Genomic DNA, 27,643 nt, shown 5'->3' on the forward strand with positions numbered 1-27,643 from the left:
GATGCCAGCGAAATGGACCAAAGCGGAGAATAACAGATGTAACTTTATAACGTCAATTGCGCCCTGCATCGTGGAAATGCAGGTGGCGCCGTCGTCCTCGAGAACAAGCAATAGGAGAAAAAGGAGTAGAGTCGAAGGGCAGAGAGGGATACAACGAATAGTTACTTGGTGGTGGTGGTGGTGGCTGTCGTAGTAGTAGTAGTAGTAGCAGTAGTGGTGTGGGTGGTGGTGGCTGTGGAGGTGATAGTGATGCTGATAGTGGTGGTGGTGGTGGTTGGTGCGGACGATGCGACGACGACCGGGCGTCGACCGGTAGTCGAATTCACTGCCTTGCTCGAGCAACTCACGTACAGTTGCTCGACTTATTTCGTCCTTATACACGATTGAACTTTGAATAAATAATTTTTTTATTTACCCTTATTATCCTAATTGCGAAAGTAAATAACAACTTTAGTTAATATTTTATTTTTAGTGATAAAATTAAATATTTTTTTTAGTTTTAAGTGATCACGTGGATTGTTAAAATAATTTTTATTCCAGTTTATTTTTAATTTTTTTTACAGTAAGTGCAAGTAATTTGTTTTATTTAAAATAAATAAAAATTTGATGACTAGTTCGAGTCATGTTAACATGAAGAAAAACTTCAAAGGGATGTTTTCAAGCATATTTTCCAGGCTTCCAAGTTAAAAGAAAAAAAGGGTAGGATTTTTTTCTCATTAAAAAGTTTGGTAAACTTTAGTTGAATTTATAAATTTTTTTTTTATTTTATTTTACTTATTTTTTTAAATTTAATAAATTTATATTATATCTGTATTATTATTTATTGTTTTTATAATTTTTTTTACTCAAATATTTCAAATAACAATATTCGCATATACCTCGTGGTATAACGTAAGAGCCGCGTGTTGTTATAAATGTCAACATCATAAAAAACTTTTCTACACATCAATCATCAGTATATTAATATATGTATGCATATATATTTATATATTTATGTATTTGCATACACTGTAAAAAAAGTGGTGTTAAAATTGACTTATTTTAACACCAGTGCGGTGTTAAAATAAGCATACCGGTGTAGCGGTGTTATCCAACTGGTGTTAAAACGGTGTAGATATACGGAGTAAATTAACTCCGATTGGAGCATGAGGTTGTGAGTATAAGTGTTTTACACTGAAAAAAATCAGGAGTAAATTCGAAGTGATTACGGATTTTCTTTAAATCCAAATTCTCTCCGTTACTCGGAAATCCGGAGTAAAAAAAAGCTATTCCACGTACGGAGTAAATTGGGAGTTTTTTCTTAAAATGAGTGATTTTGGAGGAATCTGAATTTTTTTTTAATCCAAATTCACTCCGATTCGGAGTTTTAATATTAAAATAAACTCACCTTCGGAGTAAATTTCACTCCAAGGGAAGTAAATCAATGAACAGCCATACACTCCGAATTTAATCCGCGTTCACTCCGCAAATTTTTACAGCGTAAGATCTACGAAACAGAAAAAAAAATCAAAGTAATATTTCATTAAAATCTCGAAATTGTCGTTAATTGAGAAAAAAACCATTTTATTACCTGAATCGTTTATTTGAGAAACCCCATAAGTCAATGACTCAAATGAACATATGCAATTTTAGTTTTACAGAAATTATTTTTTTTTGCATTATAATTATTATTATCCCTCTGTTTTTCTTATAATAATTCCCGAGTCAAAAAACAAATTCTAGTTTAGCTCTCAAAAGCCTCAATTCCTTTAATGTTTTATTCGCCGCCTAGAAAGTAACTCTACTTTAGTACTCAAAATCCTCAAGGAGAACTATGAGGTCTAAATGAATCGTTTATTTGAGAAACCCCATAAGTCATGTTTTTTACGAAATTGGATTTTTTGGATTTTTGGGTTCTTTGGATGTCCCTCCATAGAAATCAATCAAAATATGCATCAAATCAGCGTTTGAAAAAAAATTAACCGGGTGACAGCAATTTCATTTAATTGAGAAATCCCATAAGTCAATGACTCAAATAAACATATGAAGTTTAAGTTTTACAGAAATAATTTTTTTTAATTTTTTATTAAAAATTCGCGCTTTTTTCGGAAATTAATTTCAAATGTTGTTTTATTGTTGACTGTTATATGACTAATTAAAATGTTTAAATTAATTATAATTTTTTGTAATTTCTGAGGCTCAGAGTTCAAATACATCTTTAATACTTCATTTTATCAGTGTAATAAATGATTTAAGTGGAAACATTTAAAAAAACAATGATTTTATAACTTTTTTTTCTGTTTGGTCGAAAAACTCCATAAGTCAATCAACTTTAAATAATTTTTTCAAGTAGTTTGAGTTAAAAAATTGAATTTTTCGTGTTGTAATCTTTTTCAGAAGCGCTAACATTATTGTATTCAATTATTTATTTATTATTTTAATGTCAAGCTTTTCCAAAAAAATTTTTTTTTTGTTTCCTGAAAAATTTTGTTTTCTTGACTTATGGGGTTTTTCAAATAAACTATTCACCTATAAAATAAGAAGTGTCCTTTTCATTAAACTGAACAAATTACATAAATTTTTGATCACTTTTCGAACTTAATTATTTAAGGACATTATTATAATTATTTTTATTATAACTCTAAGATTTTTCATAAGGGTAATAACTGATTTAAAGATGACATATTAATCATTGATGATTTAATTTAATTTTTCTCGCTGATTTAGTTTGTAGAGACTTGAATCATAAAAATCTTCTCATATTTTATACAATAACATTAAGATGTCATCGAGGACAAATATCCTTTGAATTCATCCATAGTCCATAAAGTGGTGAATCTGTCGTATCATTGATTTTTGAAACAATAAAATTTTTTTTTTTTATTTGAAATACAATTCGACTCCTAATACTTCAAAAATAATCTGCCTTTTTTTTACACCGCTACCGGTGTTACTTTAACACCGTTTTAAGTTAAATTTAACACCGATGACCTTAACATCGGGATACCGTGCACTTGCATCGTTTATTTTGCAGTGTATATTTATTAATAAATGCGTTATATTTATAAATGGGCATAAAACAAAAAACGACAAAATAATTAGACATGCGATAATATCTTTGATCACTTATGCGTTAAATAATCATATAATGCCTTTGATCTAGTGTAAAATGTGTTTTCTAGCATGCAGATGTGTAGCCACAGCTCATCATGAAAATAGCAGTATCCACTAACTGTGATGCGATGCGATGTGATGTGATGGAGTGAATGTATTTATAGTATACTGTACAATGTGCATCATTATATTGTTATAAGATAATAATACACGGGAAATCAAGCGTCAATTGATACTCATCCATAAACTCATGTTAAAAAAAATTTTTTTTAAATAAATGGATAAAATTAGCCAACTACACGATATTCAATACACATGATTTTCATTCAATTAATTCAAGGTTTAATTATAACCATAGAAAATCATTATGTAATTAAAAACAAAGTTATAATTAACAGTATCCGTACCTACCTGTGATAATGAATATCGAAAATAAATATTTATTTATAATAATAAGTCGATATAAATATCTACTGTAAAAAATTTTCAGAGTGAACGCGGAGTGGATGATTTTTTATTCATTTAATTCCCTCGGAGTGAATTTCACTCTGAAGGGGAGTTTCGGAAAATATTAATTATAAAAAAACTTACTAATAGAGGAGGTGGGGGCAAAGTGAATCCCTTAAAATTTTCAAAACTTCAAAAAATTCGAACAGATAATAAGCTTATCGAAATTTCTTATATAATGAGAGCTAAAATAGACCACCAAGCTGTTCATAAAATTACGTTTTAAAGTTACATCGCAGCAGACTATTAAAATGAATTTTATGTTATTAAAATACAATTGTTTTATAGTTCTTTGCAAATATCACACGTGTAAAGAATAAAAAATATCAAATCCGAAATTTTTTGGAGGGCCCAATTTGCCCCTAATTTTCGATTTTTCAATTTTAATGGACGCGCAGCATAATGAAGTGAAAATAAGTATCAAGGGTCTAAAAAGAAGTAAACGCGTAAAAAAAATTAATTATATTATAATTATTTTCGTTAAGGGGCCCACTTTGCCCCCCTCTCCCCTACATAGTGAGCTTAGGTCTTTGATATTTTGACAATTATAAGCAGCTCATAATAAAACTTGAACAAATATAATTCCATTGAGTCACAAACTGTTAGAGGACTTACAACAACCATACCACGGGATAACATTTCATATTTTATCGAAATATCAAACATTCCCATAAAATCTATGGCACTATAGCGATACTCAATAATTTAATATTTTCACTATGTATTATGTATATATGAAATTATAATTCAGTGAGTTACTAAAACATTTCATAAATTAAAAACATAATTTTTAAGTTTAATTATTAATATCTGAATTAATTATTTATTGAAATAATTATGTTACTAGTTAACAGCGATTGCTATTAAATATAAATTCATTTAAGTATTAAAATTCCGGACCGGAGTGAATGCAAACTGAAATAAAATCCGTATTCACTCCCGATTTTTTACAGTGTATAAACGAAAATCTTTTAAATTCACGTGATCCATAAAACGATTAAAGATCAAAGGAGTATATTTAAATTTTTCTGACGTCAAAGATATAAAATTTTTTTTAAGGTTTCAGGTACAGATACAAAAGATATATATTTATTGATAAATGAAATGTAAGACAGTATAGATTGTTTGACGTGGTCAACCACCAGAGAGTTTACAGAAAAGCAATCATTTTATTTTTCTCCGGAAGCTTGAGACGACGACGCGAATCTTTGAATATAAACGAAACGGCGGTGAAGACGACGCTTTGTAATTCATGGGCCAAGGGAAGGAAGTCGTAATCCCATACGCCTCAGAGCATCGTCTTGCCCCGAAGACTTTGAACTAGAAAACTATAGATACATATATGTATGTCTAGTATATATATTCTTATATTACACTCTGCTGTATCCATTTTCTTTCTCTCTTTTTATCTTTTTTTTCTCTTTCGTCTACTTGACTCATGCTTCCCTCGAGCACGTGTCGTATCGTAAAATCTCCATGATAACCATAGTAAAAATCGTTATACGAGTTTTCTAACGGCATGCCGTTTATATATAAACACATATATATACATGTATATGCATATTAACTATAGTGTACAAAAAAATAACTCTTGAGACAGACACTGTAGTAGGTACGGTGAGGAAATAAAATCTCATGAAAAAAGGGTCAAACGAAGGTAGTTAGTTCGGACTATGACCTAAGGACCTTACAACCCTCACCTCAACATTGTCTTGTTACTCACGTCGTGCATGAGAAAACATTTTTTTACACTTACCTTTTTTTTAGATAATTATTCTTTTATGATTTTTTTTTTTTTTGCTACACGGAGAAAATTAATTATGCTATCTACGATACTAAATTTTTAATTTAAACTATTTAAGATGGTAGCTAAATTTTTCAGTGGTAAAATAATTAGTTTTATATATACCATTGAAAATGATAACAGTATAACAATTGATGCTGGTGACGATTACTATCAAAGATGCTAATTGTAACTATTAAAGATTATGATTGTTACCTGCAAGGTTGTAAAATTTTGAAACAAAAAATAAGATAAATTTACTCGTGTAAAAGAAATTCGTTCCAAAAAGATTCCAAAAAAGTTCCGCATGTGGAACTTCTAAAAATAAGACAGATTAGAACTTCGAATCGAACTTTTTTTGGAACGTTAGTAATTTAGACGGTAAAAAAAAAGAGTTTTATGAGCAAATTTAGAGTCAGAAAAGGATGTTCTTGGAACTTTTTTGGAATTTTTTATGAACGTTTTTTTAGTTTTATAAAAAATTAAAAAGTAGTGATTTTTGAACTATTTTGGCATGTTTCTAGAACGTCATTAGTCTACAAAAGATGCAAAATTAGTGATTTTGGAATGTTTTGGAATGCCGTTTTAAGTCCATAAAAAGTCAAAAGTGGTGGTTCTAGAACTGTTTTGGAAAGTCCATATACTCTAAATTTGTTCTTAAAAACTTTTTTTTACCATCAAAATTACTAACGTTCCAAAAAAGTTCCATTCGAAGTTCTAATCTGTCTCATGTTTAGAAGTTCCACATGCCGAACTTTTTTGGAATCTTTTTGGAACGAATTTTTTTTCACACATATGTCAATTAAAATCCTTTATTTATATCCATGTTTTAGTTACACTTTAGAAAACGGAAGTGAATCCGGATTTTCTTTGAATCCGAATTCACTCCGTCATTTGAGGTTCTGGAGTTTAAAAAAAAATCACTCCCTATAAGGAGTAAATACGGATATTCTTATGGGCGAAGTGATGTCGGAGTGACGCGGATTTTATTTAAATTATAATATACAAAAAATTAGCGGAGTGAATTCGGAGTGAGTGTGAAGCGGATGACTGTTTATTTATTTAATCCCCTCGGAGTGAAATTAACTCCAAGGGGGAGTTTAATTTAATATCGAAAATCCGCTTTGGAGTGAAATTCACTTCTAAAAGATGTTCATTTTAATATTAAAACTCTGAATCAGAGTGAATGCAGATTGAAATAAAATCCAGATCACTCCGAAATCATTTAGCTGAAAAAACAAACTCCCTATTTACTCCGCATGCAGAGTGATTTTTTTTTAAACTCCGGAACGATGTCAGACTCTAGTTTTGTCTGTTCATAACGCAATTGATTTTTAAAACAACAGATCAAAAACAGGTTAAAATTTTGATAAAAGATCAAAAACAGATCAACTAATTCAAATAGAGACCAATTAGTCCAATTGCAGTCCAGTTGGACTAGAATCAGATCAAATGTTTCGACCCGGGTACTATCGAATTCAGTTAAAAAATTTTACGACACAGATGATAACTTTACTATAAAATTCGTTCCGTGTCCGTTAAAATGTTTAATTATTTAATTTTTTAAACAAATTATTTATAGAGGCCAATTAATTTCAAGTTTAAGCTCACTAAGTGTACTTGAAGATGAATTATATTTTACTTCTCTACTTTACTACAACTAAAGTTAATTTATTCTTGAAATCGAGACTCCGTGACTTGGAGAATACGATAGCCCAGCAATTCACTTAACTCGCTCGTGAATTTCTCGAGATCTTATACAGTGCAAACTAAACAATGCAAAGGAGTAGTAGTACATTGTTCGTCTTGCTTCTGGATTATGTTTTGTTACCATTATGCTGCACAATTTTAAAAGACAAACCTATGGAATACAATGTAAGCGGCTTATACTTTGAACGTGATAAATATTTGTTTAGGTATTTTCACTTTTAATATATTATTGTAACTTGATATTTAACATCAATTAAACTTTGTTTGCTGTTGTAATTATCTAATTTATGCTACATAAACAGCTCAATTTATTTCAATAAAATTTACAACATGCACTCACTTTATTATTTTTTTTCATAAAACAAATTTACAATTTTTTCATTACCACTTTGAAAAAAGTCAGGAGTAAATACGGATTTATTCTGTCGTTCAGTTTCGAAGTTTGAAAAAAAGTCACTTCGCATACTGAATAAATAGGATAAGGAACAAGTTTCATGTACTAATTTTTTTGTCCGTATAAGGAAATTTCCAAATTTGAAAAAAAATTCAATTTAAAAAAAAAAAACTAACTTCGAAAAAAAATTTTTATTTTTCCAAACTTTGAAATTTTTTTCAAATTTGGAAATTTCATTATGCGGACAAAAAAATTAGTACATGAAACTTCTTCCTTATCTTATTTATTCCACAAGAAAAGTCCTGTTGCAGCGCCTATTTTTTTTTTTTCCGTGTAGGGAATTTTTTTTCCAGCAGAGTCATTTGAATTCTACTTCATTCCGTAGTTTTCATAATTTCGAAGTTAGTAGACAACTAAAAATTCTCGGATTTTTATTCCAGAAATCAATTGGAAAAAAAATAAAATTTGCACATATAGAAGATTTAAAAAAACTACAGGTTCAATTTTTTTAAATATTTTTTTTTTTAAATTTATCGTTTCAAAAAAAATCCAAAAATTATAAGACATCAGCTAACTTCAGTACGATGAGTTTTGATATGAAGGGAAAGGGAATAAATGGATAAAAATCATCCACTCCAGATTCCATCAGCATTCACTCTACAAATTTCTTAAAGTGGATAGACTAAATTTTTAAAACTGGTAAAGATTTTTCAGAAAATATTTTTTTACATAAATGTCAAGAAAAGAAGTAAAAGAAAGTTTTTTTTCACATTGAATTTTATAAACTTCACCGAAACTACTTTGTCGATTTATTTTAAAATATAATCTATGATATATAATATAGAAATATTTATATCGGAAAGAACGAACGGAAGTTAGTACTTTTATTTCCTCTTCGTTTTTTCTTTATCTTAAATTTTAATAGCAGGAACTTGAAAACTTAAAAAATTTAAGATTGCAAAAGATTTTAACATCGAAAAATGAAATAAAAAGTTGAGAATCGATTTTTAAATTTACCATGTGTTGAAATTCACAATCTGATATTCTGAACTATATTCCAATAGAATTATGTAAATACTATCGGCATAATTAATTTATTCATTCATCAATAATGCTGTTACATATAATCTGCTAACTTATATACTATGTAAATTAAATTACAAGACATTTTATAATTTTTCTAAAAGATATTACTTAACTGTCACTTCAAATGTGAGTTTTTTTTCGCTGTAGTTAAGGACATCATTAAATTCAAATAATATTTGAAAATTAGTTGGTAGAAATTAATATTATTTTATTAATTTTTTTTTTTTAATAAAGTAGTAATATTTCAAATAAAATGGATAGACGTCTAGAACATAAATGTTGTAATCAACTGGATATGAGAATGACAGATGATACAATTTGATTGAATGCGCGTTCTACTGAGCAATATTCCCTAGATGATATGAAATTTATTTGTGCATGAAATTTTCACGAAATTACTTTATGAAATTACATAAAATAAATTTTTATTTTTTATAATTTTTTCACATTATTATGAGCATGAAGTATTACAAATAAACTTTTTCTCATCAAAATGTTTTATAAAGTTTAATTATATATACTGGGAAAAAAATAACTCATGCGTAGATTTAGGGAAAATAAAAACAAATAGTAATTATTTTGTTTTATATTTTTTACTGTACTTTACATTGAATTTACGCATTATATTTATGTTGAGATATAAATGTATAGTGTAAAAAAGCGGTGTGAAAATGAACTTACACCAGTGTAGCGCTGTTATCTAACCGGTGTTAAAACGGTGGACATAAGAAGTAAATTAACTGCGATCGGAGTATGAGGTTATGAGTATAAATGTTTTAAGATCCACAAAACAGAAAAAAATAATATCAATATTTCGTTAAAATCACGAAATTATCGTTAATTAAGAAAAAAAAAAACTTAATTGCCTATAAAATGAGAAATTTTACTTTTATTAAACTGAACAAATTGCTGAAATTTTTGATCACTTATCAAATTAAATATTGAGGAACAACATCATCATTATTTTTTATACAACTCTGATATTTTTTATAAGGCAATAAGTGATTTAAAGATGATAAATTAATCATTGATAATTTAATTTAATTTTTTTTTGCTGATTTAGTTTGCAAAGAGACTAATCATATACTGTAAAAAAAAGTGGGGTAAGTCCAGGTGGTATAGATGTTTGAATTTTCAATGTTAAATTTCAACACCGAAAACAATGTTAAAATAACACCACCGCCGATAAATATTTTTTAATGGTGTTAAAGTATTTTTATGTGTAATACATTTTTTTTTCTTATTCCTATACGTGGAATTTTTTCTTTACTCTGACTTAACACCGGTATTTTAACACCGCCAAATTACACCGTCTACACTGGGGTTATTTAATTTTAACACCTTACGAATATGCTTCAAATTCATCCATAAATTGGTGAATCTGTCGTATCATTAATTTTTGAAAGAACAAAACTTTTTTTTAGTATTTGAAATACAATTTGACTTCTGACACTCCAAAAATGGATCAACTTTTTTTTAACATCGCTACCGGTGTTATTTAAACACCGTTTTCAGGTTAAATTTAACACCGATAACCTAACACCGGGATAGCGTGTTCTTACACCGATTTTTTTGCAGTGTATATATATTGACATTAAAATGTTATTAATTTCAAGTAATAAACATGAAACAATATAAATGTTATTATTTATTTCGATTTCCGACTTGAACACTACACAGAATAAAATCGTTTCTACTGAACAAAGACTCCGTCCTTTTCTCTAATTTAATAGAGCCCGTAATTTTGTTGTCGCGTTAACGAGCGCCTGAAATTGATTGCAATTAAGAACGAATGGTGTTCTATTACTCAAAAGATACGAACATACTATACACACTGATATTATACTCGAACAATCTCTATGAATATAACTTTTGAAAAAAAAAGAAAAAAACGTATTACGGTAAACAAGATAATGTAACAATATGACTAAAATTTCAATGCAAAGTATAAAAAATATAAAGCTCACAATAAATTACTTTTGTCGTTTGTAACCATTTTAATAATCATAATTAGTTTTTACAATTGAGAAAAAAAATAAATCGTGACATAATACCAATTGTAATGATTTCATTAAAATTATAATTAATATGTCCATTTATTATTTATATTATTAAGAGTATAAGGAAAATTTTGTTCCCGCCATATCTATATGATAGAATTAGTTAATGTTATTGAAATTGGTATCATTAGATAGGTCTTGACTTGAATTTGTGCTTTTTCATAGTTTAAACTCTTTTTAATTGCCAAGTATTGGGATAAATAGATTTATCTATATCATTCGAATTTCATTCAAACTACGCGGGAAAAAAGACGATCGTATTTATTTTCTTTAAATAAATTAATACTTTAATTATTCTGTCACTAAATATGACTGAATGTCACTGAATATATAGCTATATTATTTTTATCGCGTTACTTATTCCAAAATAACAGATTTTTATGCTCCTTTTGGTTTTAGGAAGCTTCTCAAAGCCACAAAAGTACGGATAGAAAAAAAAGGATTCATTGACACAAAAAATCTTTACTCGACTAAAGAAAATTTTTACTTACCCCAAGAAATTTTTTGCATTGTGAATTGAAAACAAAAGTTTATTTAGAACTAGAAAAAATTACTTGGTGCAAGGAATTATTTCTTGACCAAAAAAATCTTTTCTCGCCCCAAGACAATTTTTGTATTTAATTGATAATGTATAAAATTTCTTGGTGCGAATTAAAATTTTTTGCGGCAAGAAATTCTTTTTTTCTGAGTATTTTATAAATTTAGTAGTGATATTTGGGTAGTCACGTAGTGACTGCAAGTTGCTCGTTACTATTATTGAAACAAACAAGAAATTTTCATTGTTACAAAAGGAATTTGCAAAAATATGCATAAGTAGGATTTTTCCCACATACTGAACCTATGTAACTAAAAAATTTTAATTTTTATTGGATTAAATATAATAAAATAACGGAAAACAATTTTTAAAAATATGAAAAAATTCATTGCAGTGTCAATTTGAAACCCCGTTGAAATATTTTCCAGTTTTAATATTCACAACAAACTAAAAAATTTAAATTTATCGAAATTATTCTATCATTCCGTTCACGGAGTCAAGTAGATTAGTGAAAAAAAAAAAAAAAAATGAAATAGAATTTCTGAAGCTACAAAAAAATTCAATACAAGCAAAATAATTAATTTTCTTCAAAATTTGATATTGTAAAAATATTTAGAAATTGAATACTATCAGAATAATGATTTTTTTTTTTTTAAATTTACCATTGTTAAAATAACACTATTAGTACACTGAAAAAAAATAACTTAGAAATATTGTATTTCCTTCTTGCAAGAAATTATTCTGTTGGAAATCTTCAATCTAACAGATTTTTAGTGCAAAAATTTCAAGATTTAATTCAAGATCATTTTCTTAATCTAAAAAATGAGCTCAGCTCGAACTATGCTGATTTTCTATTTTTTTGAGTGATGTAAATAAATTTCGATTTTATTTTATCAAAACAATTGTTCTTCAATTTAAATATGAAATTAATAATGTAATGATTTTTATTGATTTACTACACGAAAAGAATTATCCAATAAATTTTACCCGTCAATTGTGAGTAAAACTGGGTCTCGATGAATAATTACTCTTCCGCTTCTAGATAGTGTTCAATTATCGGGTAGAAAAACCCAATTCTGAGTAGCTTTCAAATAAAAAAGAGTAAAAAATAAAACAAAAAGAATCATTTTTTATTCTTTTCGTATTTGTTTTGTTTTTGGCCCAGGTTTACTCTAAATTGCAGGGTAAATTTTATCAAAAACTTCTCACCGTGTACTTAAGAAAATACTGTTTTTACAAAAGTTAATTTTTTTTTCAGTGTATAAACAGTAAAAAATTTGCGGAGTGAACAGGGAGTGGATGATTTTTTATTTATTTAATCCCCTTAGAGTAAAATTCAGTCCGAAGCCGAGTTTAACTTAGTATTGAAACTCCAAATCGGATTGAATGCGGATTTAAATAAAATCCAGATCACTCCGAAATCACTAATCTGAAAAAAACTCCCTATTTACTCCGTATGCGGAGTTATTATTTCTAAAATTCTGAGTAACGGAGTGAATTTGAATTTAAATAAAATCCGTAATCACTCCAAATTCACTCTCGATTTTTTATAGTGTATAAATTTATTTAAATTCTAAAACTCCGGACCCGAGCGAATGCTTATTAAAATAAAATCCGCGTCACTCCAAAATTATCCGATCAAACAAAATCCCTACACTGTAAAAAATTTTCGGAATGGACGTGGATTAATTCCGGAATGAATTCGGAGCAGGTGACTGTGTATTTATTTGAACTTCTTGGAGTAAAATTCACTTCGAAAGGGAGTACATTTTAGTATAGAAATCCGGTTCGGAATGCAATTTACTACTAAAGAGAGTTTACTGTAATATTAATACTCCGAATCTGAGTGAATGCGGTTTTAAATAAAATCTAGATCACTCCGAAATCACTCATCTGAAAAAAACTCCCATATGTGGAGTGATTTCTTTTAAAATTCCCAAACTCCGACTGACAGTGAATTCAGATTTGAATAAAATCCGTGATCACTTCGAATTCACTCCCGATTTTTTAGTGTATTCACTCCTTACACGAAGTAAATTTTTCAACTCCAGAATTTCGAGTGAAGGAGTGAATCCGGATTGAAATAAAATCCGATTTTCTGCAGTGTATCAATTAATGCAAAATAATTTTGACAAATTTGAATAATAATGGTATGAATTATCATTAAGTTTTCAGAACAATAATAAATGATACACTTGAGAGAATGGGCTATTATAATTGTTCAATGGTATTGGTATTCTATTCTATGTCTGTTAAACACAAATACATACATATATACAACATCGACTGTAGCACGAACCTGCGCGTATAATAAAGCGCAGAAACCGACACCAATGAGTTGAATATTATCCTGTTACGACGATGCTATTTAGAATTGTATTGTTGATACTATTCGCTTACTTTGTATTGTTGTCAGAAAGTCACGAGTCTTTGTCAATTGTCAAAGAGATTAACAATAAATGTACCTAATTTACTAGCATATACAACTGCTTGTCAAGATCTTATCAATTTCATTTATTTAATTACCAAATTTAATACAAAAATATTTTACATAACTTTATAATTATTTACTTGACACAAATTTATGATGATTAAATTTATATTTTTTTATTATCTCATGTAAAATAAAGTTTATTAGTCACTGAGATTACGAGACTTACGATACGTTTTTACTACTGATTGAGAGCAAAGTGTAAATACTCTGAACGAACTGACGAGAAGCACTATCAGCATCAAAAGAATCGATACCTTCGGGTCAGAGCTCAAGTCCCGATAATCCCGCGAAATAGAAGTCGCTGTAAAGGGTAAAAAAAAATGAGGGAGAGATAAAGATAAAAAATAAAAGGCACCGGTACCTGGAATCCTAGAAAGTTAACTTGAAAAGTCGCAACGGGATTTTATACATATATATATACTCTTTAATACTTCTTACATAAAAAGATCTTTGACATTACTTTCGATGATACTCCGAACAATATTAATAGAGGATTTATAAAAAGATAAATTTATTAAATTTTTTCTCATAAAAAAAAGCTTAAATTTAAAAATTAGGTACTTAAAATTTTTTATTAAAAAATATTTAAAATTACAGTACATAAAATATGAATAAATTTTTTAATAATTTTCAGAACATAAAATCTATTGAAAAAGATTAAAGCTCTTGTGTTGTCTAATATTCTCATTTTCCCGCCTCAATCGTCTGATCGTAAACCCGAAACGATTATCGCTAACGTGCAAGTACAGAGACTGGGAACGATAAAAAGAGAGGGAGAGACAGTACAGCACATAAAATAAATAATATATACAACTATATTTGTTTATATATTTGCAAAAGTATAAAAGATGAAAGAAGATGGAACAAAAGTTAAGCGAAGGAGTCAACATTTGAAGATTGTCCTGAGGTAGTTGAGAAAAGTCGGAGATCTGAAGACGGATTATAAAAGCTTTTCTACACCTGTATCACCTGTCAAGTGACTGAGGCTGCCGCAAACGTCTCGCATTTCGAGATAACACCATACGGTTGCGCGTGACTTGCATCCAAGTACGTAAAACCGCATTATATTCAATTGTTATATTTTATTACTTACTTGCATTATCATAATAACGAATAATAATAATGAAGTAAAAGACCCATTACCCGCTCACTTTTAATTGGAGTGAGATTAAACCACTCACCATAAGCTGGTAAATAAAATGAAAAATCATTTTTTGTTTTTAGTTATTTTTTTTTTTTGTAGTTTTTAGTATTAGAAAAAAATTATAATTTAAAAAATAATGTTGATAATTAGTTAGTATTCATTTTTCAAATAAGCTCGTTGAGTGTACCTGTACATGGAAAAAAATAAGTAGTACTGCACTGTTAGAAGTATTTATTTGAGCCAAATAAAATTTATTAATAGTTAATAAATGATTTATTAAATGAGATTTATTTGGGCCAAATAAGTCATTTTTTAATAGTTAATAAATGGCTTATTTGAATAGAAAGAAATGACACATGAAGTTCAGGTTATAACTTTGAATGGAATGAGTGTGATTGTTAGTAAAAATTTATTATAATATTTCATTTTTTTTATATCTTTTGTATAATAATTTTTATCTTCAATTAACATTAATTGTGTGTATTATTTTCTTTAAAAAAATAAAATTAAACAGTCCTATAAATTATTTGTCATAACCTTACTTAATTAACATCACGAGTCATTTCTTTCTATTCAAATAAGCCATTTATTAACTATTAAGAAATGGCTTATTTGGCCCAAATAAATCCCATTTAATAAATCATTTATTAACTATTAACAAATATTTATTTGGCTCAAATAAATACTTCTAACAGTGTGGTTACTGTTCTGCGCAGTAATTGACAAAAAATATAGGGAAAAATACATTTTAATATGACTGATTGATATTAGAACAGGAGTAAGTCATTGCTTAACAAATACTATTACTTTTTAAACAGTAACCAGTGCTGTGCTGCACTACATGAAACATATGATTGGTTACTGTTAAATTAGTCTTCGTTCATAGTTCAAGAGTATACGAACCTCTCAGCACAGTTCTTGTTGCTGTATGGAATGTAAGAACTTACTATTTAGTGACACACAGTAAAAAATATTGTGTAAAATCAACACAGTTTGTGTGTTAAAAACGGTTGACACAAAATTTGTGTTGAAATTTCGACACAAACTTTGTGTAACCCCTTTTTAACACAAAGATTATGTTGAAATATCGCCACAAGAGGGCGCAAAGAATTCCACAGTAACACACAAAATGTGTTAATAAAGAGTGTATAACACATTTTTTATGTTACAAAAAGTGACACAATATTTTTTACTGTGCAGGAACTAGATCAGTACTCAGTCCTGTTCTGACATGAACGGTTACCAAGTTCATATATGCCTGCAGTGTCAAGAATAGTAAAGACACATGTGAAGTTGGTAACCGTTCATGTCAGAACAGGAATGAGTACTGTTCTGGAGGTTAATGAGATCTACGAGATCTATATAAGTAACCATTACTGTAACTAAATAGCAAGTTTTTACATTCTACACAGCAACAAGAGCTGTGCTGAGAGGTCCGCAGACTCTTGAACTATGAACGACAACTATTTTAACAGTAACCAGTCATATGTTTCATGTACTGTGTAGCACAGCATTGGGTACTGTTTAAAAAGTAATAATACGTGTTAAGCAATGATTTACTACTGTTCTAATATGAATCAGTCATATTCAATAGTATATTACACACCTAGGGAAGTAAAGTAAGAAATGTCTCAGATCATATGTAATTGTTCAACAAACATGTGATCTGAGGCTTTCTTATTTACTTCCCGAGGAGTGTATACTATTTTTCTCCTCGACGGAGGCGGGAAGCGGCAACTTCGTTTTGCACAGTGGGACGAAAGTTGACGCTTTCCGCCCGGAGGTGAGAAAAAGTAAAGAATTTCAGGCTGAGCGCAATTTTGAACTTAATTTAAATTCACAATAAAGTACAAAATACTTCGATGTCATATCCTAATATATTTAGATTCACAAATAGTAATTAATCAATAATTTTTTTCTATAAAAATAATATAAAAACGCATTAACCTGTAAAAGTGAGTGCCTATTGATACTGATTGGGTTTAAGGTCTTTTACCTTAATAATAATACAATTTAAAATTTTCATTATTTAATCCAGGGATGCTACGAAGAAAAGACAGTAGTTGGTCGTGATGTCTTGCTACAATTGCTGTGGTTGTTGCTACGAGGAAGAAGACGATCACAGAATTGAGCAATCAGGACTTTCGAGTAGTTACAGCCGCGCAAGCAGTACTTACAATAATACTGATAACAGTTCAAACAGTGATAACAGTCTAAGAATTGCATCGGGTATCTCAGCCTTCTTATCTCTTATCATCGTATCCGTCGCTATTGGTACGGGCGAGTGGCTTTTCACTGAGGAAAAGCTGCCGAAAGCTTTCGCGTCGAACGCCTCTGCCGAACCGGACAGTAAAGTTACTTACAGTGGCCTCTGGAGAGTCTGCGTTGCTACAAGTGAGTTATCTTCCAGCTTTGTCCCTATGGTGCATTTATCCAACCGGATTATTAAAGCCGGCTTTTTTTTTTTAACTTTTTTACTTCACAGCATAAAATAAGTAAAAGTGTTTAATGAAATGAAATAAAAGGGGATATAAATTTATTCATTTATTTTTGATGTTGAGTAATTTTTGAAAATAATGATAATTTAATATCAGTATAAAATCAATATCTTTAAGTGAGCATTTAGTCAATGTAATATTTGCAAAGTGTTCATAGACTGTAACAACCCTCTGTCGTAACGTAAAGAGATGAGGGAAAAGGGAGAAGAGAAGAAGGAGGTCAAACAGAAAGGGATGTCAGGAGAAATGAGGAAATGACTCGTTACTTGCCGTACCGGAAACCACCCTTCTTCTCTTTCCGCTCTGACTGTACCCTAGTCTGCCAGAGGAAACGTACCTCAGTGAAGATAGAAAAGAGAGGAAAAATTATAATAGATAAAGAAAAAAATAAAAAAATATATCAGACCACTAGGGAATTAGAGAGAAATCAAGAATTTAAAAATTCTCGTAGTCATGGATAATTCCATTTGGGGTTTCTAATCGAAAAAAACACCCATACATACTATGAATACTTAAAAATATTTATTTGCACTTTATTCGAGTGTACATTTGCTCGTTCGTAACCACCTCATGCAGTCAATTTAATTTTCACTTTATTTTGTATCAACGTTTCATTCAATGCTGAATTTAAACCATTTTAAATCTGAATTTAAATTTTTCATTCACTTTTATTATAAATAGTAAATCTTATTTGACGTCAACCGCTAGATATATATGATCTTTGGATTTCTTGGCAATATTCAACTTTTCAGAATATATTTATAAAATATATATATCGATGTAAAAAGAAAACTGTTCAAGTCAAATACCTTTACCTTTATATGCATATAGAACGATATCGTGACACTAGGACAAAGATTCGCCATTGATAGCTTTATTTTTCTTCCCTTCACATTTCTTTAATTTAGTTTTTTAAAAACGTATTTCCTTTATCCTTTACGGTAGAAAATAAATCAGAGTGAGTTATTAAATTGAACAATAAATAATAAAAAGATTTTCTTTTATCTGCTCATTAATTTTTCCAATCAATCATTAAACTAATAGTACACTTTTCTATTAATTTTTTAATTTACGTCAATTACAAATTTTCTTGACAAGGATCACATTAGTATTTATTTATATATATATAAATTTATACACAAAAAAAAATTTCTTGACTCAAAAAGTTTTTACTCGCCTCAAGAAATCCATTTTTTCTGTGTAGTCCTAAGAAAATTTGGCTTCAGTTCATAATGTAAAATATTTCATGCGCTAAAAATTCTTTTTTTTTTTTTTTTTTTTATATAAATATAGTGGAGGGCTGGGTAATACGGGGTACTTAAGCAAATACTAAATTTTCGAGGACTAAAATACGCAAAATCTTTTTTTTTTTTAATGATTATCAAAGTAAATAGAAGAAATTTTCAGTTACCGATAAAAAAAAAATTTTTGTTTTTGCTGGAAAAATGGGGTACCCCCTAAAAAAGGTAAAAAAAAAAATCTGGATTTTAAATGAATTCGATTAAATTAAATTTTTTTGTAAGTAATTTACATGAAGAAAAATTATATTTTACATGTTTATTTGATACAAAGAAAGAAAAAAAAATTTTTAATAGTTTTTATTATGAAATCAAAGTCATTAACATTTTTCGACTGTCACTCGGTTTTTGAAAAAGTTTAACGAAAAAAATTGAAAATAATGCTCAATTATATTTTCAAAAGTGATTTTGAAACTTTTAAAAAGCATTTAGAACAAAAAATTTTTTTTCATAACATTTCGGAGGTACCCCGTTTTGCCCAGCCCTCCGCAAGATGGCTTTGTACACTACGCGCCTCTCACAGTGACTCGATCCTATGTCTGTTTTAATATATAACATTTCCAACATGGCATCTTAGGTAGGATATACGATAGACGAAACATCACTCACCCCACGCTTCATTTTTCCACCTCTGCTCTTCACACTCACTAATTTGTACATAAATCATTCACTTGTAAATTCTAACGTTTGTATACTTAATTCTTCTCACACACACACACACACACACACACAAAAACAACGTTTTCATTCTCTTCGATAATTGGCGACATAGACAAGGGATTGTTTCCATCTAATCCTATAAGTTCTTCGCTAAATATATATATGTGATGGTCATACTACTCTATAGTAGATGTCGCCACTGTCTTGCGGCTCTTATAAGGGCTTTGTGACGTCCGTTTTAATAGCTAAAATTTTCAACTGTTCTTCTTATGTACCCAGACAAAATATATATGTATATATAAATCAGTAAACCTAAAGCACGTACTTTACACAATCTTGTAATACGTTTACTTAAACAATTTCGGATACGTTGAAAGATAAACAGACTCCGTAATGTAAATTATTTCGGGTCACAGAAGCGGAAGTGACTCTTCTACCGTGCCAAGGGATTATACCGAAATATTGGCATTTCAAAGTCTAAGTTGACGGGTTTTTTCGATTGTACAATCAAGGTTTGATTGCTAATGACCAAAAAAATTTTTCACTCGAAATTTTGGAATCCCATCAATTTGATGTGGGGGAGGGGGGGGGGGGGTTCTTTTCTATCTTTACTGTGATACCCTACCTCTCAGTCTGAGGTACAGTCAGAGCGGCAATATTCCGGTACGGAAATGAATATCCAGCTCTTAAATATCTTCCTTTTACTAATTACGTCTTAGTAAATTAAAAAAAAAATAAATACAATTTAGGGAATTTTACGAACATTTTTCTTTTTTTTTAACTTGCAAATATTTTTTCCGTAAATAATTTATATAAAATTTTTTATCTTTGATCATCAATCTTTCAATCTGTATTTCCTTTATGACTAAATAAAAATAAAAGCTAACTGATAGTTTAAATTAACTGAAATGGAAAAGCTTAATTTCATTGTTATATTGTAAATATAAAAACTATAGAAACTTCAATATCATATGAATGTGAAAAAAAATGGAAGCTTTGAAATATTATTTTCTGGATGCAATGAAAAATAGTGCAAAATCCTATTCATCGTTTTGCGACGAGTCCCGTCAACAGTGATAACGTAAAAAATTCTCTTTTCACTTTTATATTTGCTTTCTATACTCTATACTTTACTTTTCTATTACAAACTTTTTTTTTCTTATCGCTATATCAATAGCTTTTTTATTATTTCTTTATGATAGACTCATCGTCGCTATTTACTTTGGATATTAACTATTCAAAATATAAGTACTTATAATTTTATCATCTATAAATATCAATATTTATGTCGATATAAGTACTGATGTTTATATTCCTGGTATAGCATCCCTGATAGCCACACTTTCTCTTCAAAAACTTATTGCTGTTAAGTGTTGTCGGTCAATTTAACGTCAAGTTCCCCGGGTTGAAAAATTTGATCTGATTTTGATTTACACGGAGAAAAATGTATAGTAACAATTGCAACATATTATGGTAATGGTTCCCATAATGCATGGTATCCGGTTTTTTTGAAATGTTGATTATAGGAACGGCACCCATACACATTATAGTTATCATTACTATAATATTATAGTAATCGTTACCATAATATTACTTTAACAATTACCATATAGTATGGTAACCATTACCATAATTCTTTCACATGCGATATGAGAACTACTGTTACCATAATGATGGGAATTGTTCACATACTTATGGGAACTTTTCCCAGAAAGTATGGGCCTATATCCCATAATTTTAAGTAATCATTACCATAACGGTATGGGATGATATTTCATAAACGTACTATTAGGAACGGTTACCATAAATTTCTCTCCATGTAACTCTATTGCACTTGAACTATAATTGGTCTACCTTTAAATTTTTATAAAAATTTTAAACTGTTTTTGATCTAAAGACGATCAAAAACAAACAAGTGCCGATCAAAACACTACAAGTTATAGTCAACTTTTTGCAGTCAACTTGACATCTTATTTCGATTGTAGATTTTTGCAACTTGCGATCAAAATTTACTAAAAAAAAAATTAACTTTTGTAAAATCAATATTTTTTTAAGTGATAAATCGATCAAAATTCTCGTATTATTAATTCGATATTTGAGTTGAAAAATAATTGTCTTGCCAAAAGAAAATTAAAATTTATTTGGTGTCACGACTAAATATCAGTCATAATATCATTCGAAAAAATATCAATGCCATAATAATGAGACAAGTAAATATCTTACGTCTAATTATCATTTATCAGAATATCATGCACCCAAATTTTATAGCGTAATAATATCTCGTAAAAAAAAATTATGAAATTCGTATACATGCAGACATGCGATGCCTAGTATATTTTATGTTATTAAATATAATATTTTGTCATATGATATTGAAATATTGCGATATTTGAGCGAGTAGTAATTGAACGTGTGATAATTTGTTGTACAGAAAAAAAAGTACTTCTTAGTGCAAAAAATTTTTACTTACCCCAAGTAATTTGGTGAATTATAAATTGAAAACAAACATTTTCTGGGAGCAATAAAAAATTTTCTTGGAGCAAAAAAACATTTTTTTGGGCGAAAAAAACTCGTTGCGCTAAGGGATTTTTTCTAGTTCTAAAAAAATTTTTGTCTTTAATTCGTAAAGTAAAATATTTCTTGTGCCAAGAATTTTTTTTTTTTCTGTGTATAGTATTGTTGCATGTAATAATTTTTTATGTAATATTATGACTATAATATCTAGTGATGTAACCAGATTGAAAATGTCCACAAGCATAATTTCTTGTAACAAGAAAAAACATTATTTCTAAAAGTTGTTTTTCTCTCAGTGTGGCTACCAGGGATGCTTCATATTTGAGTAAAAAATATAAAAGTCAAAAAATATTTATATAAATTTTTTAATCCACATTCAAGTATTATTTGTAATAACGTGAATATGCGCAAGTTTACAAGTGGTTTAATAATATTTTTTCATTTACTCTCTTATATATACATATATATATTAAAGCGAACGTAAGAGGAAAATATTACTCGAGTATGTTTTTACAATTTTACAATTTTATGAAGTCTGTCTACTTTATTGCTATGACGTTCGTGTAAACTTTGCACCTCCATCTGCTGAAACTTTAATTCCTTCGCGTTGCAAACTATACACTTTTTTTTTATCTATCTATATCTATACAGCAGTACTAGCTGGTGGTGGAGAAAGAAAAAAAAATCAGCAATATCTATTTTTGTTGAGTACAACTTTATCCCATTTAAACCTGTCAAATATCCTGGTGAATAAAGGAAAAAATTTTTTTCAACCGTACAGTAGAGCAGTAACTCCTCAGGTTAACTTATTAATCCATTGCGTTAAATAACTATTAAAAGTACAATAAGGAAAAAATATAATTACAACAATAAATAATTGAATATAGTTTTTTTATGCATTGTAAGTATTATTATCCCTCTGTTTTTCTTATAATAACCCAAGACAAAAAACAAATTCTAGTTTAGCTCTCAAAAGCCTCAATTCCTTTAATGTTTTATTCGCCGCCCAGAAAGTAACTCTACTTTAGTACTCAAAATCTTCAAAGAGAACTATGAGGTCTAAATGAATCGTTTATTTGAGAAACCCCATAAGTCATGTTTTTTACGAAATTGGGTTTTTTGGATTTTTGGGTTCTTTGGATATCCCTCCATAGAAATCAATCAAAATATGCATCAAATCAGCGTTCAAAAAAAATTAACCGAGTAACAGCAATTTCATTTAATTGAGAAATCCCATAAGTCAATGACTCAAATGAACATATGCAGTTTTGGTTTTACAGAAATAATTTTTTTTCATTTTTTATTTGAAATTCGCGCTTTTTTGGGAAATTAATTTCAAATGTTGTTTTATTGTTGACTGTTATATGACTAATTAAAATGTTTAAATTAATTATAATTTCTGAGTTTCAGAGTTCAAATACATATTTAATACTTCATTTTATCAGTCTAATAAATGATTTGAGTGGAAACATTTAAAAAAACAATGATTTTATAACTTTTTTTTCCGTTTGGTTGAGAAACCCCATAAGTCAATCAACTTTAAATAATTTTTTTAAGAAGTTTCAGTTAAAAAATTAAATTTTTCTTGTTGGAATCTTTTTCACAAACGCTAACATTATTGTATTCAATTATTTATTTATTAATTTAATGTCAAGCTTTTCCAAAAAAATGTTTTTTGTGTTTCCTGAAAAATTTTGTTTTCTTGACTTATGGGGTTTCTCAAATAAACGATTCAAATGCAAATAATTTATCGATTTTAAATTATGACTAAGACTTTAAAATCCTCAACGAATGAAAAGTTATACTTCGGATTTTGAAAAATTTTAGATAGACAAGGGAGAGGAGAGAATACGTCGAATGAGACTTTTGAGGTTCAAATGTGGATAAAATTATTCCTGTATGTTTTGAATATTTTGAGGCTCTCATCCAGATTATGTTATTTCAGTTTAGCCCTCAAAGTGGTAAAATTAGTCGTAACTACTTTGAGGACTAAACTAAGATAACTTTCTATACTGCTGTCAATCTTAAAATTCTAAATTGATCCTCAAAAACCTCATTGAGAACTTTGCGACTTAAATCCGAATTTGTTTTTCAACTCGGGAACATACAGAGTTTATTTTAATTCACTCAGCGGGATATAAATCTTTTTACATGTCTACACAACATAACGTTTATTTAAATAAATATGTTTAAGTGAAATATTAATCTATAAATTTAATATCGGAACATTTTTCATTGTGTCGATAGAAAAACAAAGTTATCCAATTTTAAATATCTGCAATCTCGCGATCTTTTTTTTCCTATACATCAATTTCAAATATATATACATATATAGACATATATGATTATTAAATTTTCTTTTAGCTTCGCATATACAGTACGAGTGTTCAAGTATCGACTACTTTCCCAACGAAGAGTATAGTCCTGATCCCAGTGATTCAACGATGGCGATACCTTGTAAGTTTTTATGTAACACGTTTTTCAAAAATAAAAAAAAATTTTTTTTTTGCTTCTAAAATTACCCACCACTAAATCGGTAGTGAATAGGGATTTTATTTCTATTCGAGTTCACTTCATCACTAGAAGTTACAGAATAAAAAAAAAAATCACTCCGCATATGGAATAAGTGAGAGCTTTTTTTTTTTATATAGAGCAACTTCGGAGTGACGGGGATCGTATTTTAATCCGCATTAACCCTGATCCGTAGTTTCAACGTCAAAATAAATTCCGCTTTGGAGTGAATTTCACTACGACACGGAGAGAAAATTATGGTAAACGTTCCTCGTACGTTTATGAAATATTAACTCAAAACGTTATGTTAATGGTCATTTAGAATTATGGGATATACGTCTGTAATTCCTGGCAAAAGTTACCGTAACTAAGGCACAATCCCTATCATTATACACTGTAAAAAATCACCGGGGTAAGTCCAAGCGGTGTGGGTGTTAAAATCATCGGTGTTAAATTTACCCCCGGAAGCGGTGTGAAAATAATGCCGCCGCCGGTGTAGATATTCTTTACCGATGTTAAAATATTTTACTTTGTGAATATTTTTACGTACTCGATCACTGTACTTGTTAATAAATAATTTTCTTTATTAATTTTCATAGAGAACTGACATTTTTTGTGTTTTATAATCTTTAAAGTTAATACTCCAAGCGGACGCAGTTTACCCAGCTTTTACACCGGTATTACTCCGCTTTTACACCGGTTACCCCGATTTTACACCGATATTACTCCGTTTTTACACCGGTTACCCCGCTTTTACACCGATTTTACTCCGCTTTTACACCGGTTACCCTGATTTAACACCGGTATTTTTAACACCGGTGAATTACTCCTCCTACACCGGTGTAATTTTATTTCAACACCGGGCGGAGTTAAAATGAGTCCATTTTTAACACCGCTCTTTTTACAGTGTAATAATAAATCCTATATCATATGGTTATTGGATTATAGTAATAATTACCATACTCATGGGAATGGTTCCTACACGGAAAGAAATTTTCTTTAAAAATTACCGTTAAATTCACTGTAATCGCGGGATATAATTTGGCGTTTTTATTTATTACTATCTTCGAAATAAAAATTACGAAAAAATTTATATATTTTTTGGTAGACTTCATAAAATTTACCAAAAACCGAATAAAACTTACAGTAGACTACGGTAAAATTTGTTGAAAAAAAGTAAAAAATTATCTCACGTACCGATGAATGATTAAGTCGTGCCATTCGTCCCACGATTACCGTGAATATAACGGTAATTTTTAAAGAAAATTTCTTTCAGTGTATAATCACATAGGAATAAATCCTATATCTATACATGTATAGGAACGGTTCCTAAGGTGCGTATAGGAATAAGCCCTACATCATGGTCACTGTTCCCATTACATATGTAAAATATTCCCATATTATGATAGTCGTTCCCATACTACTATGGTAGCCCCATAATGTAAGAGAATCATTCCATAATTTCATGGAAATGGTTACCGTACTTATGAGCATAGTTCCTACAGTCACAGGAACAAATATTATATCTACATTGAAACGGTTCCTAGCTGCGTATATGGGAATATACCCCGAACGTCATGGTAACTGCTACCATAATATATGTGAGATATACCCATAATATATATGAAATATTCCCATAGTATTGTAGTAATTGTTATCATCTATTACAGTAGTTATTCCTATAGTGTATGGTAGTTATTACCATAGTGTGTGGGAATCCATGGTAATGATGTTATAGTTTTGATTGTCATAATGATACGGCAACGGTTACTACGATAATATGGTAACGATTACTATAATAGCATGGTAACCATTACCATCATATTACGGTAATAACTCCCATAATATGATGAATTTATAAATTTTATGGTAATCTCTATCATTTATTATGGTGAACTTCACCATATATTATAGTAATGCTTCGTAAGATAATTACATAAGAATTTTCATTACGGAAATCATTACCGTAGTGCATAGGAATCATTACCATAGTGTATGGGAATCATTACCTTGATGTTATAGTTTTGTTTAGCATAATAATATGGTAACGATTACTATGATAGCATGGTAATGATTACTATGATAGCATGGTAACCATTACTGTCATATGGCGCTAATAATTCCCATAATATGATAAATTTATAAATTTTATAGTAATCTTTACCATTTATTACACGCTGAAAAAAAAAACGGTAATACTTGCACGGAAAAAAATTAATCGTGAATGCAACATGATGCAGTCTTGGTAAATAAACATGATGAAATCATGTTGCATTCACATGATTTGTCATGTTTCGGCTACATGATAATCATGTTGCGGTAACATGAGAAAATCATGTGGCATTCACATGATAATCATGTTGCGGTAACATGAGAAAATCATGTTGCATTCACGTGATCTGTCATGTTTCGGCTACATGATAATATGTGGCAGCAACATGATTATCATGTAGCCGAAACATGACAGATCATGTGAATGCAACATGATTTTCTCATGTTACCGCAACATGATTATAATGTAGCCGTAACATGATTATCATGTGAATGCCACATGATTTTCTCATGTTACCGCAACATGATTATCATGTAGCCGAAACATGACAGATCATGTGAATGCAACATGATTTTCTCATGTTACCGCAACATGATTATAATGTAGCCGTAACATGATTATCATGTGAATGCCACATGATTTTCTCATGTTACCGCAACATGATTATCATGTAGCCGAAACATGACAAATCATGTGAATGCAACATGATTTTTTCATGTTACCGCAACATGACTATCATGTAACCGAAACATGACAAATCATGTGAATGCAACATGATTTCATCATGTTTATTTACCAAGACTGCATCATGTTGCATTCACGATTAATTTTTTTCCGTGTGCCATCTTAACGAAGTAACTATTTCCATCCTGACATTGTAATGATTCTCATTCTTTTATGTTAACCATTCATATCCGTGATGATAACCATTACTATCTTTGAAAGCAAAATCAAAAATTTTTTAGACATCAGAAATATTTCTATCTAGATGGTAACTATTACTATCGGCAATAGTAATTATTACTATACGAGAAACGAATAGTTAACATAAAAGCATGATAATGATTATCACATACAGATAGTAATCATTCCCTATTGCAAGATGGTAATAGTTAGCATTTTTTTTCAGCATGTATGGTAAACATTACCATATATTATGGTAATGATTCGCACGAATATTATGTAGGAATTATTACCATAATTTTATAAGAACTATTTCAATATTATATAAAAATGAAACCCATATAGATAGGAATGTTTACCATAATTTACACGGGTGACATTCCTATAATATATATTTCAA

The 27,643-nt window shown here is 29.2% G+C and overlaps 1 protein-coding gene across 3 annotated transcripts in view; it reads left to right on the forward strand.

The window, feature by feature from the left end:
• The first annotated feature begins 254 nt into the window (after positions 1-254).
• Positions 255-27,643, forward strand: part of LOC130662975 (voltage-dependent calcium channel gamma-4 subunit) — a 34,967-nt gene continuing 7,578 nt past the window's right edge. The window contains exons 1-5 of one of the 3 annotated variants that reach the window (XM_057461975.1): positions 260-437; positions 564-699; positions 14,297-14,709; positions 16,845-17,200; positions 24,141-24,233. In XM_057461975.1, the coding sequence (XP_057317958.1) occupies positions 16,879-17,200; positions 24,141-24,233 (415 nt within the window). In that variant the 5' untranslated portion in view covers positions 260-437; positions 564-699; positions 14,297-14,709; positions 16,845-16,878. Of the gene's footprint in view, positions 700-4,795; positions 4,945-14,296; positions 14,710-16,844; positions 17,201-24,140; positions 24,234-27,643 lie in introns of those variants that run through there. The other 2 variants (XM_057461979.1, XM_057461976.1) reach the window with 2 other exon arrangements.

The sequence above is a fragment of the Microplitis mediator genome, chromosome 2 (assembly GCF_029852145.1).
Source record: "Microplitis mediator isolate UGA2020A chromosome 2, iyMicMedi2.1, whole genome shotgun sequence".
Classification (NCBI taxonomy): domain Eukaryota; kingdom Metazoa; phylum Arthropoda; class Insecta; order Hymenoptera; family Braconidae; genus Microplitis; species Microplitis mediator.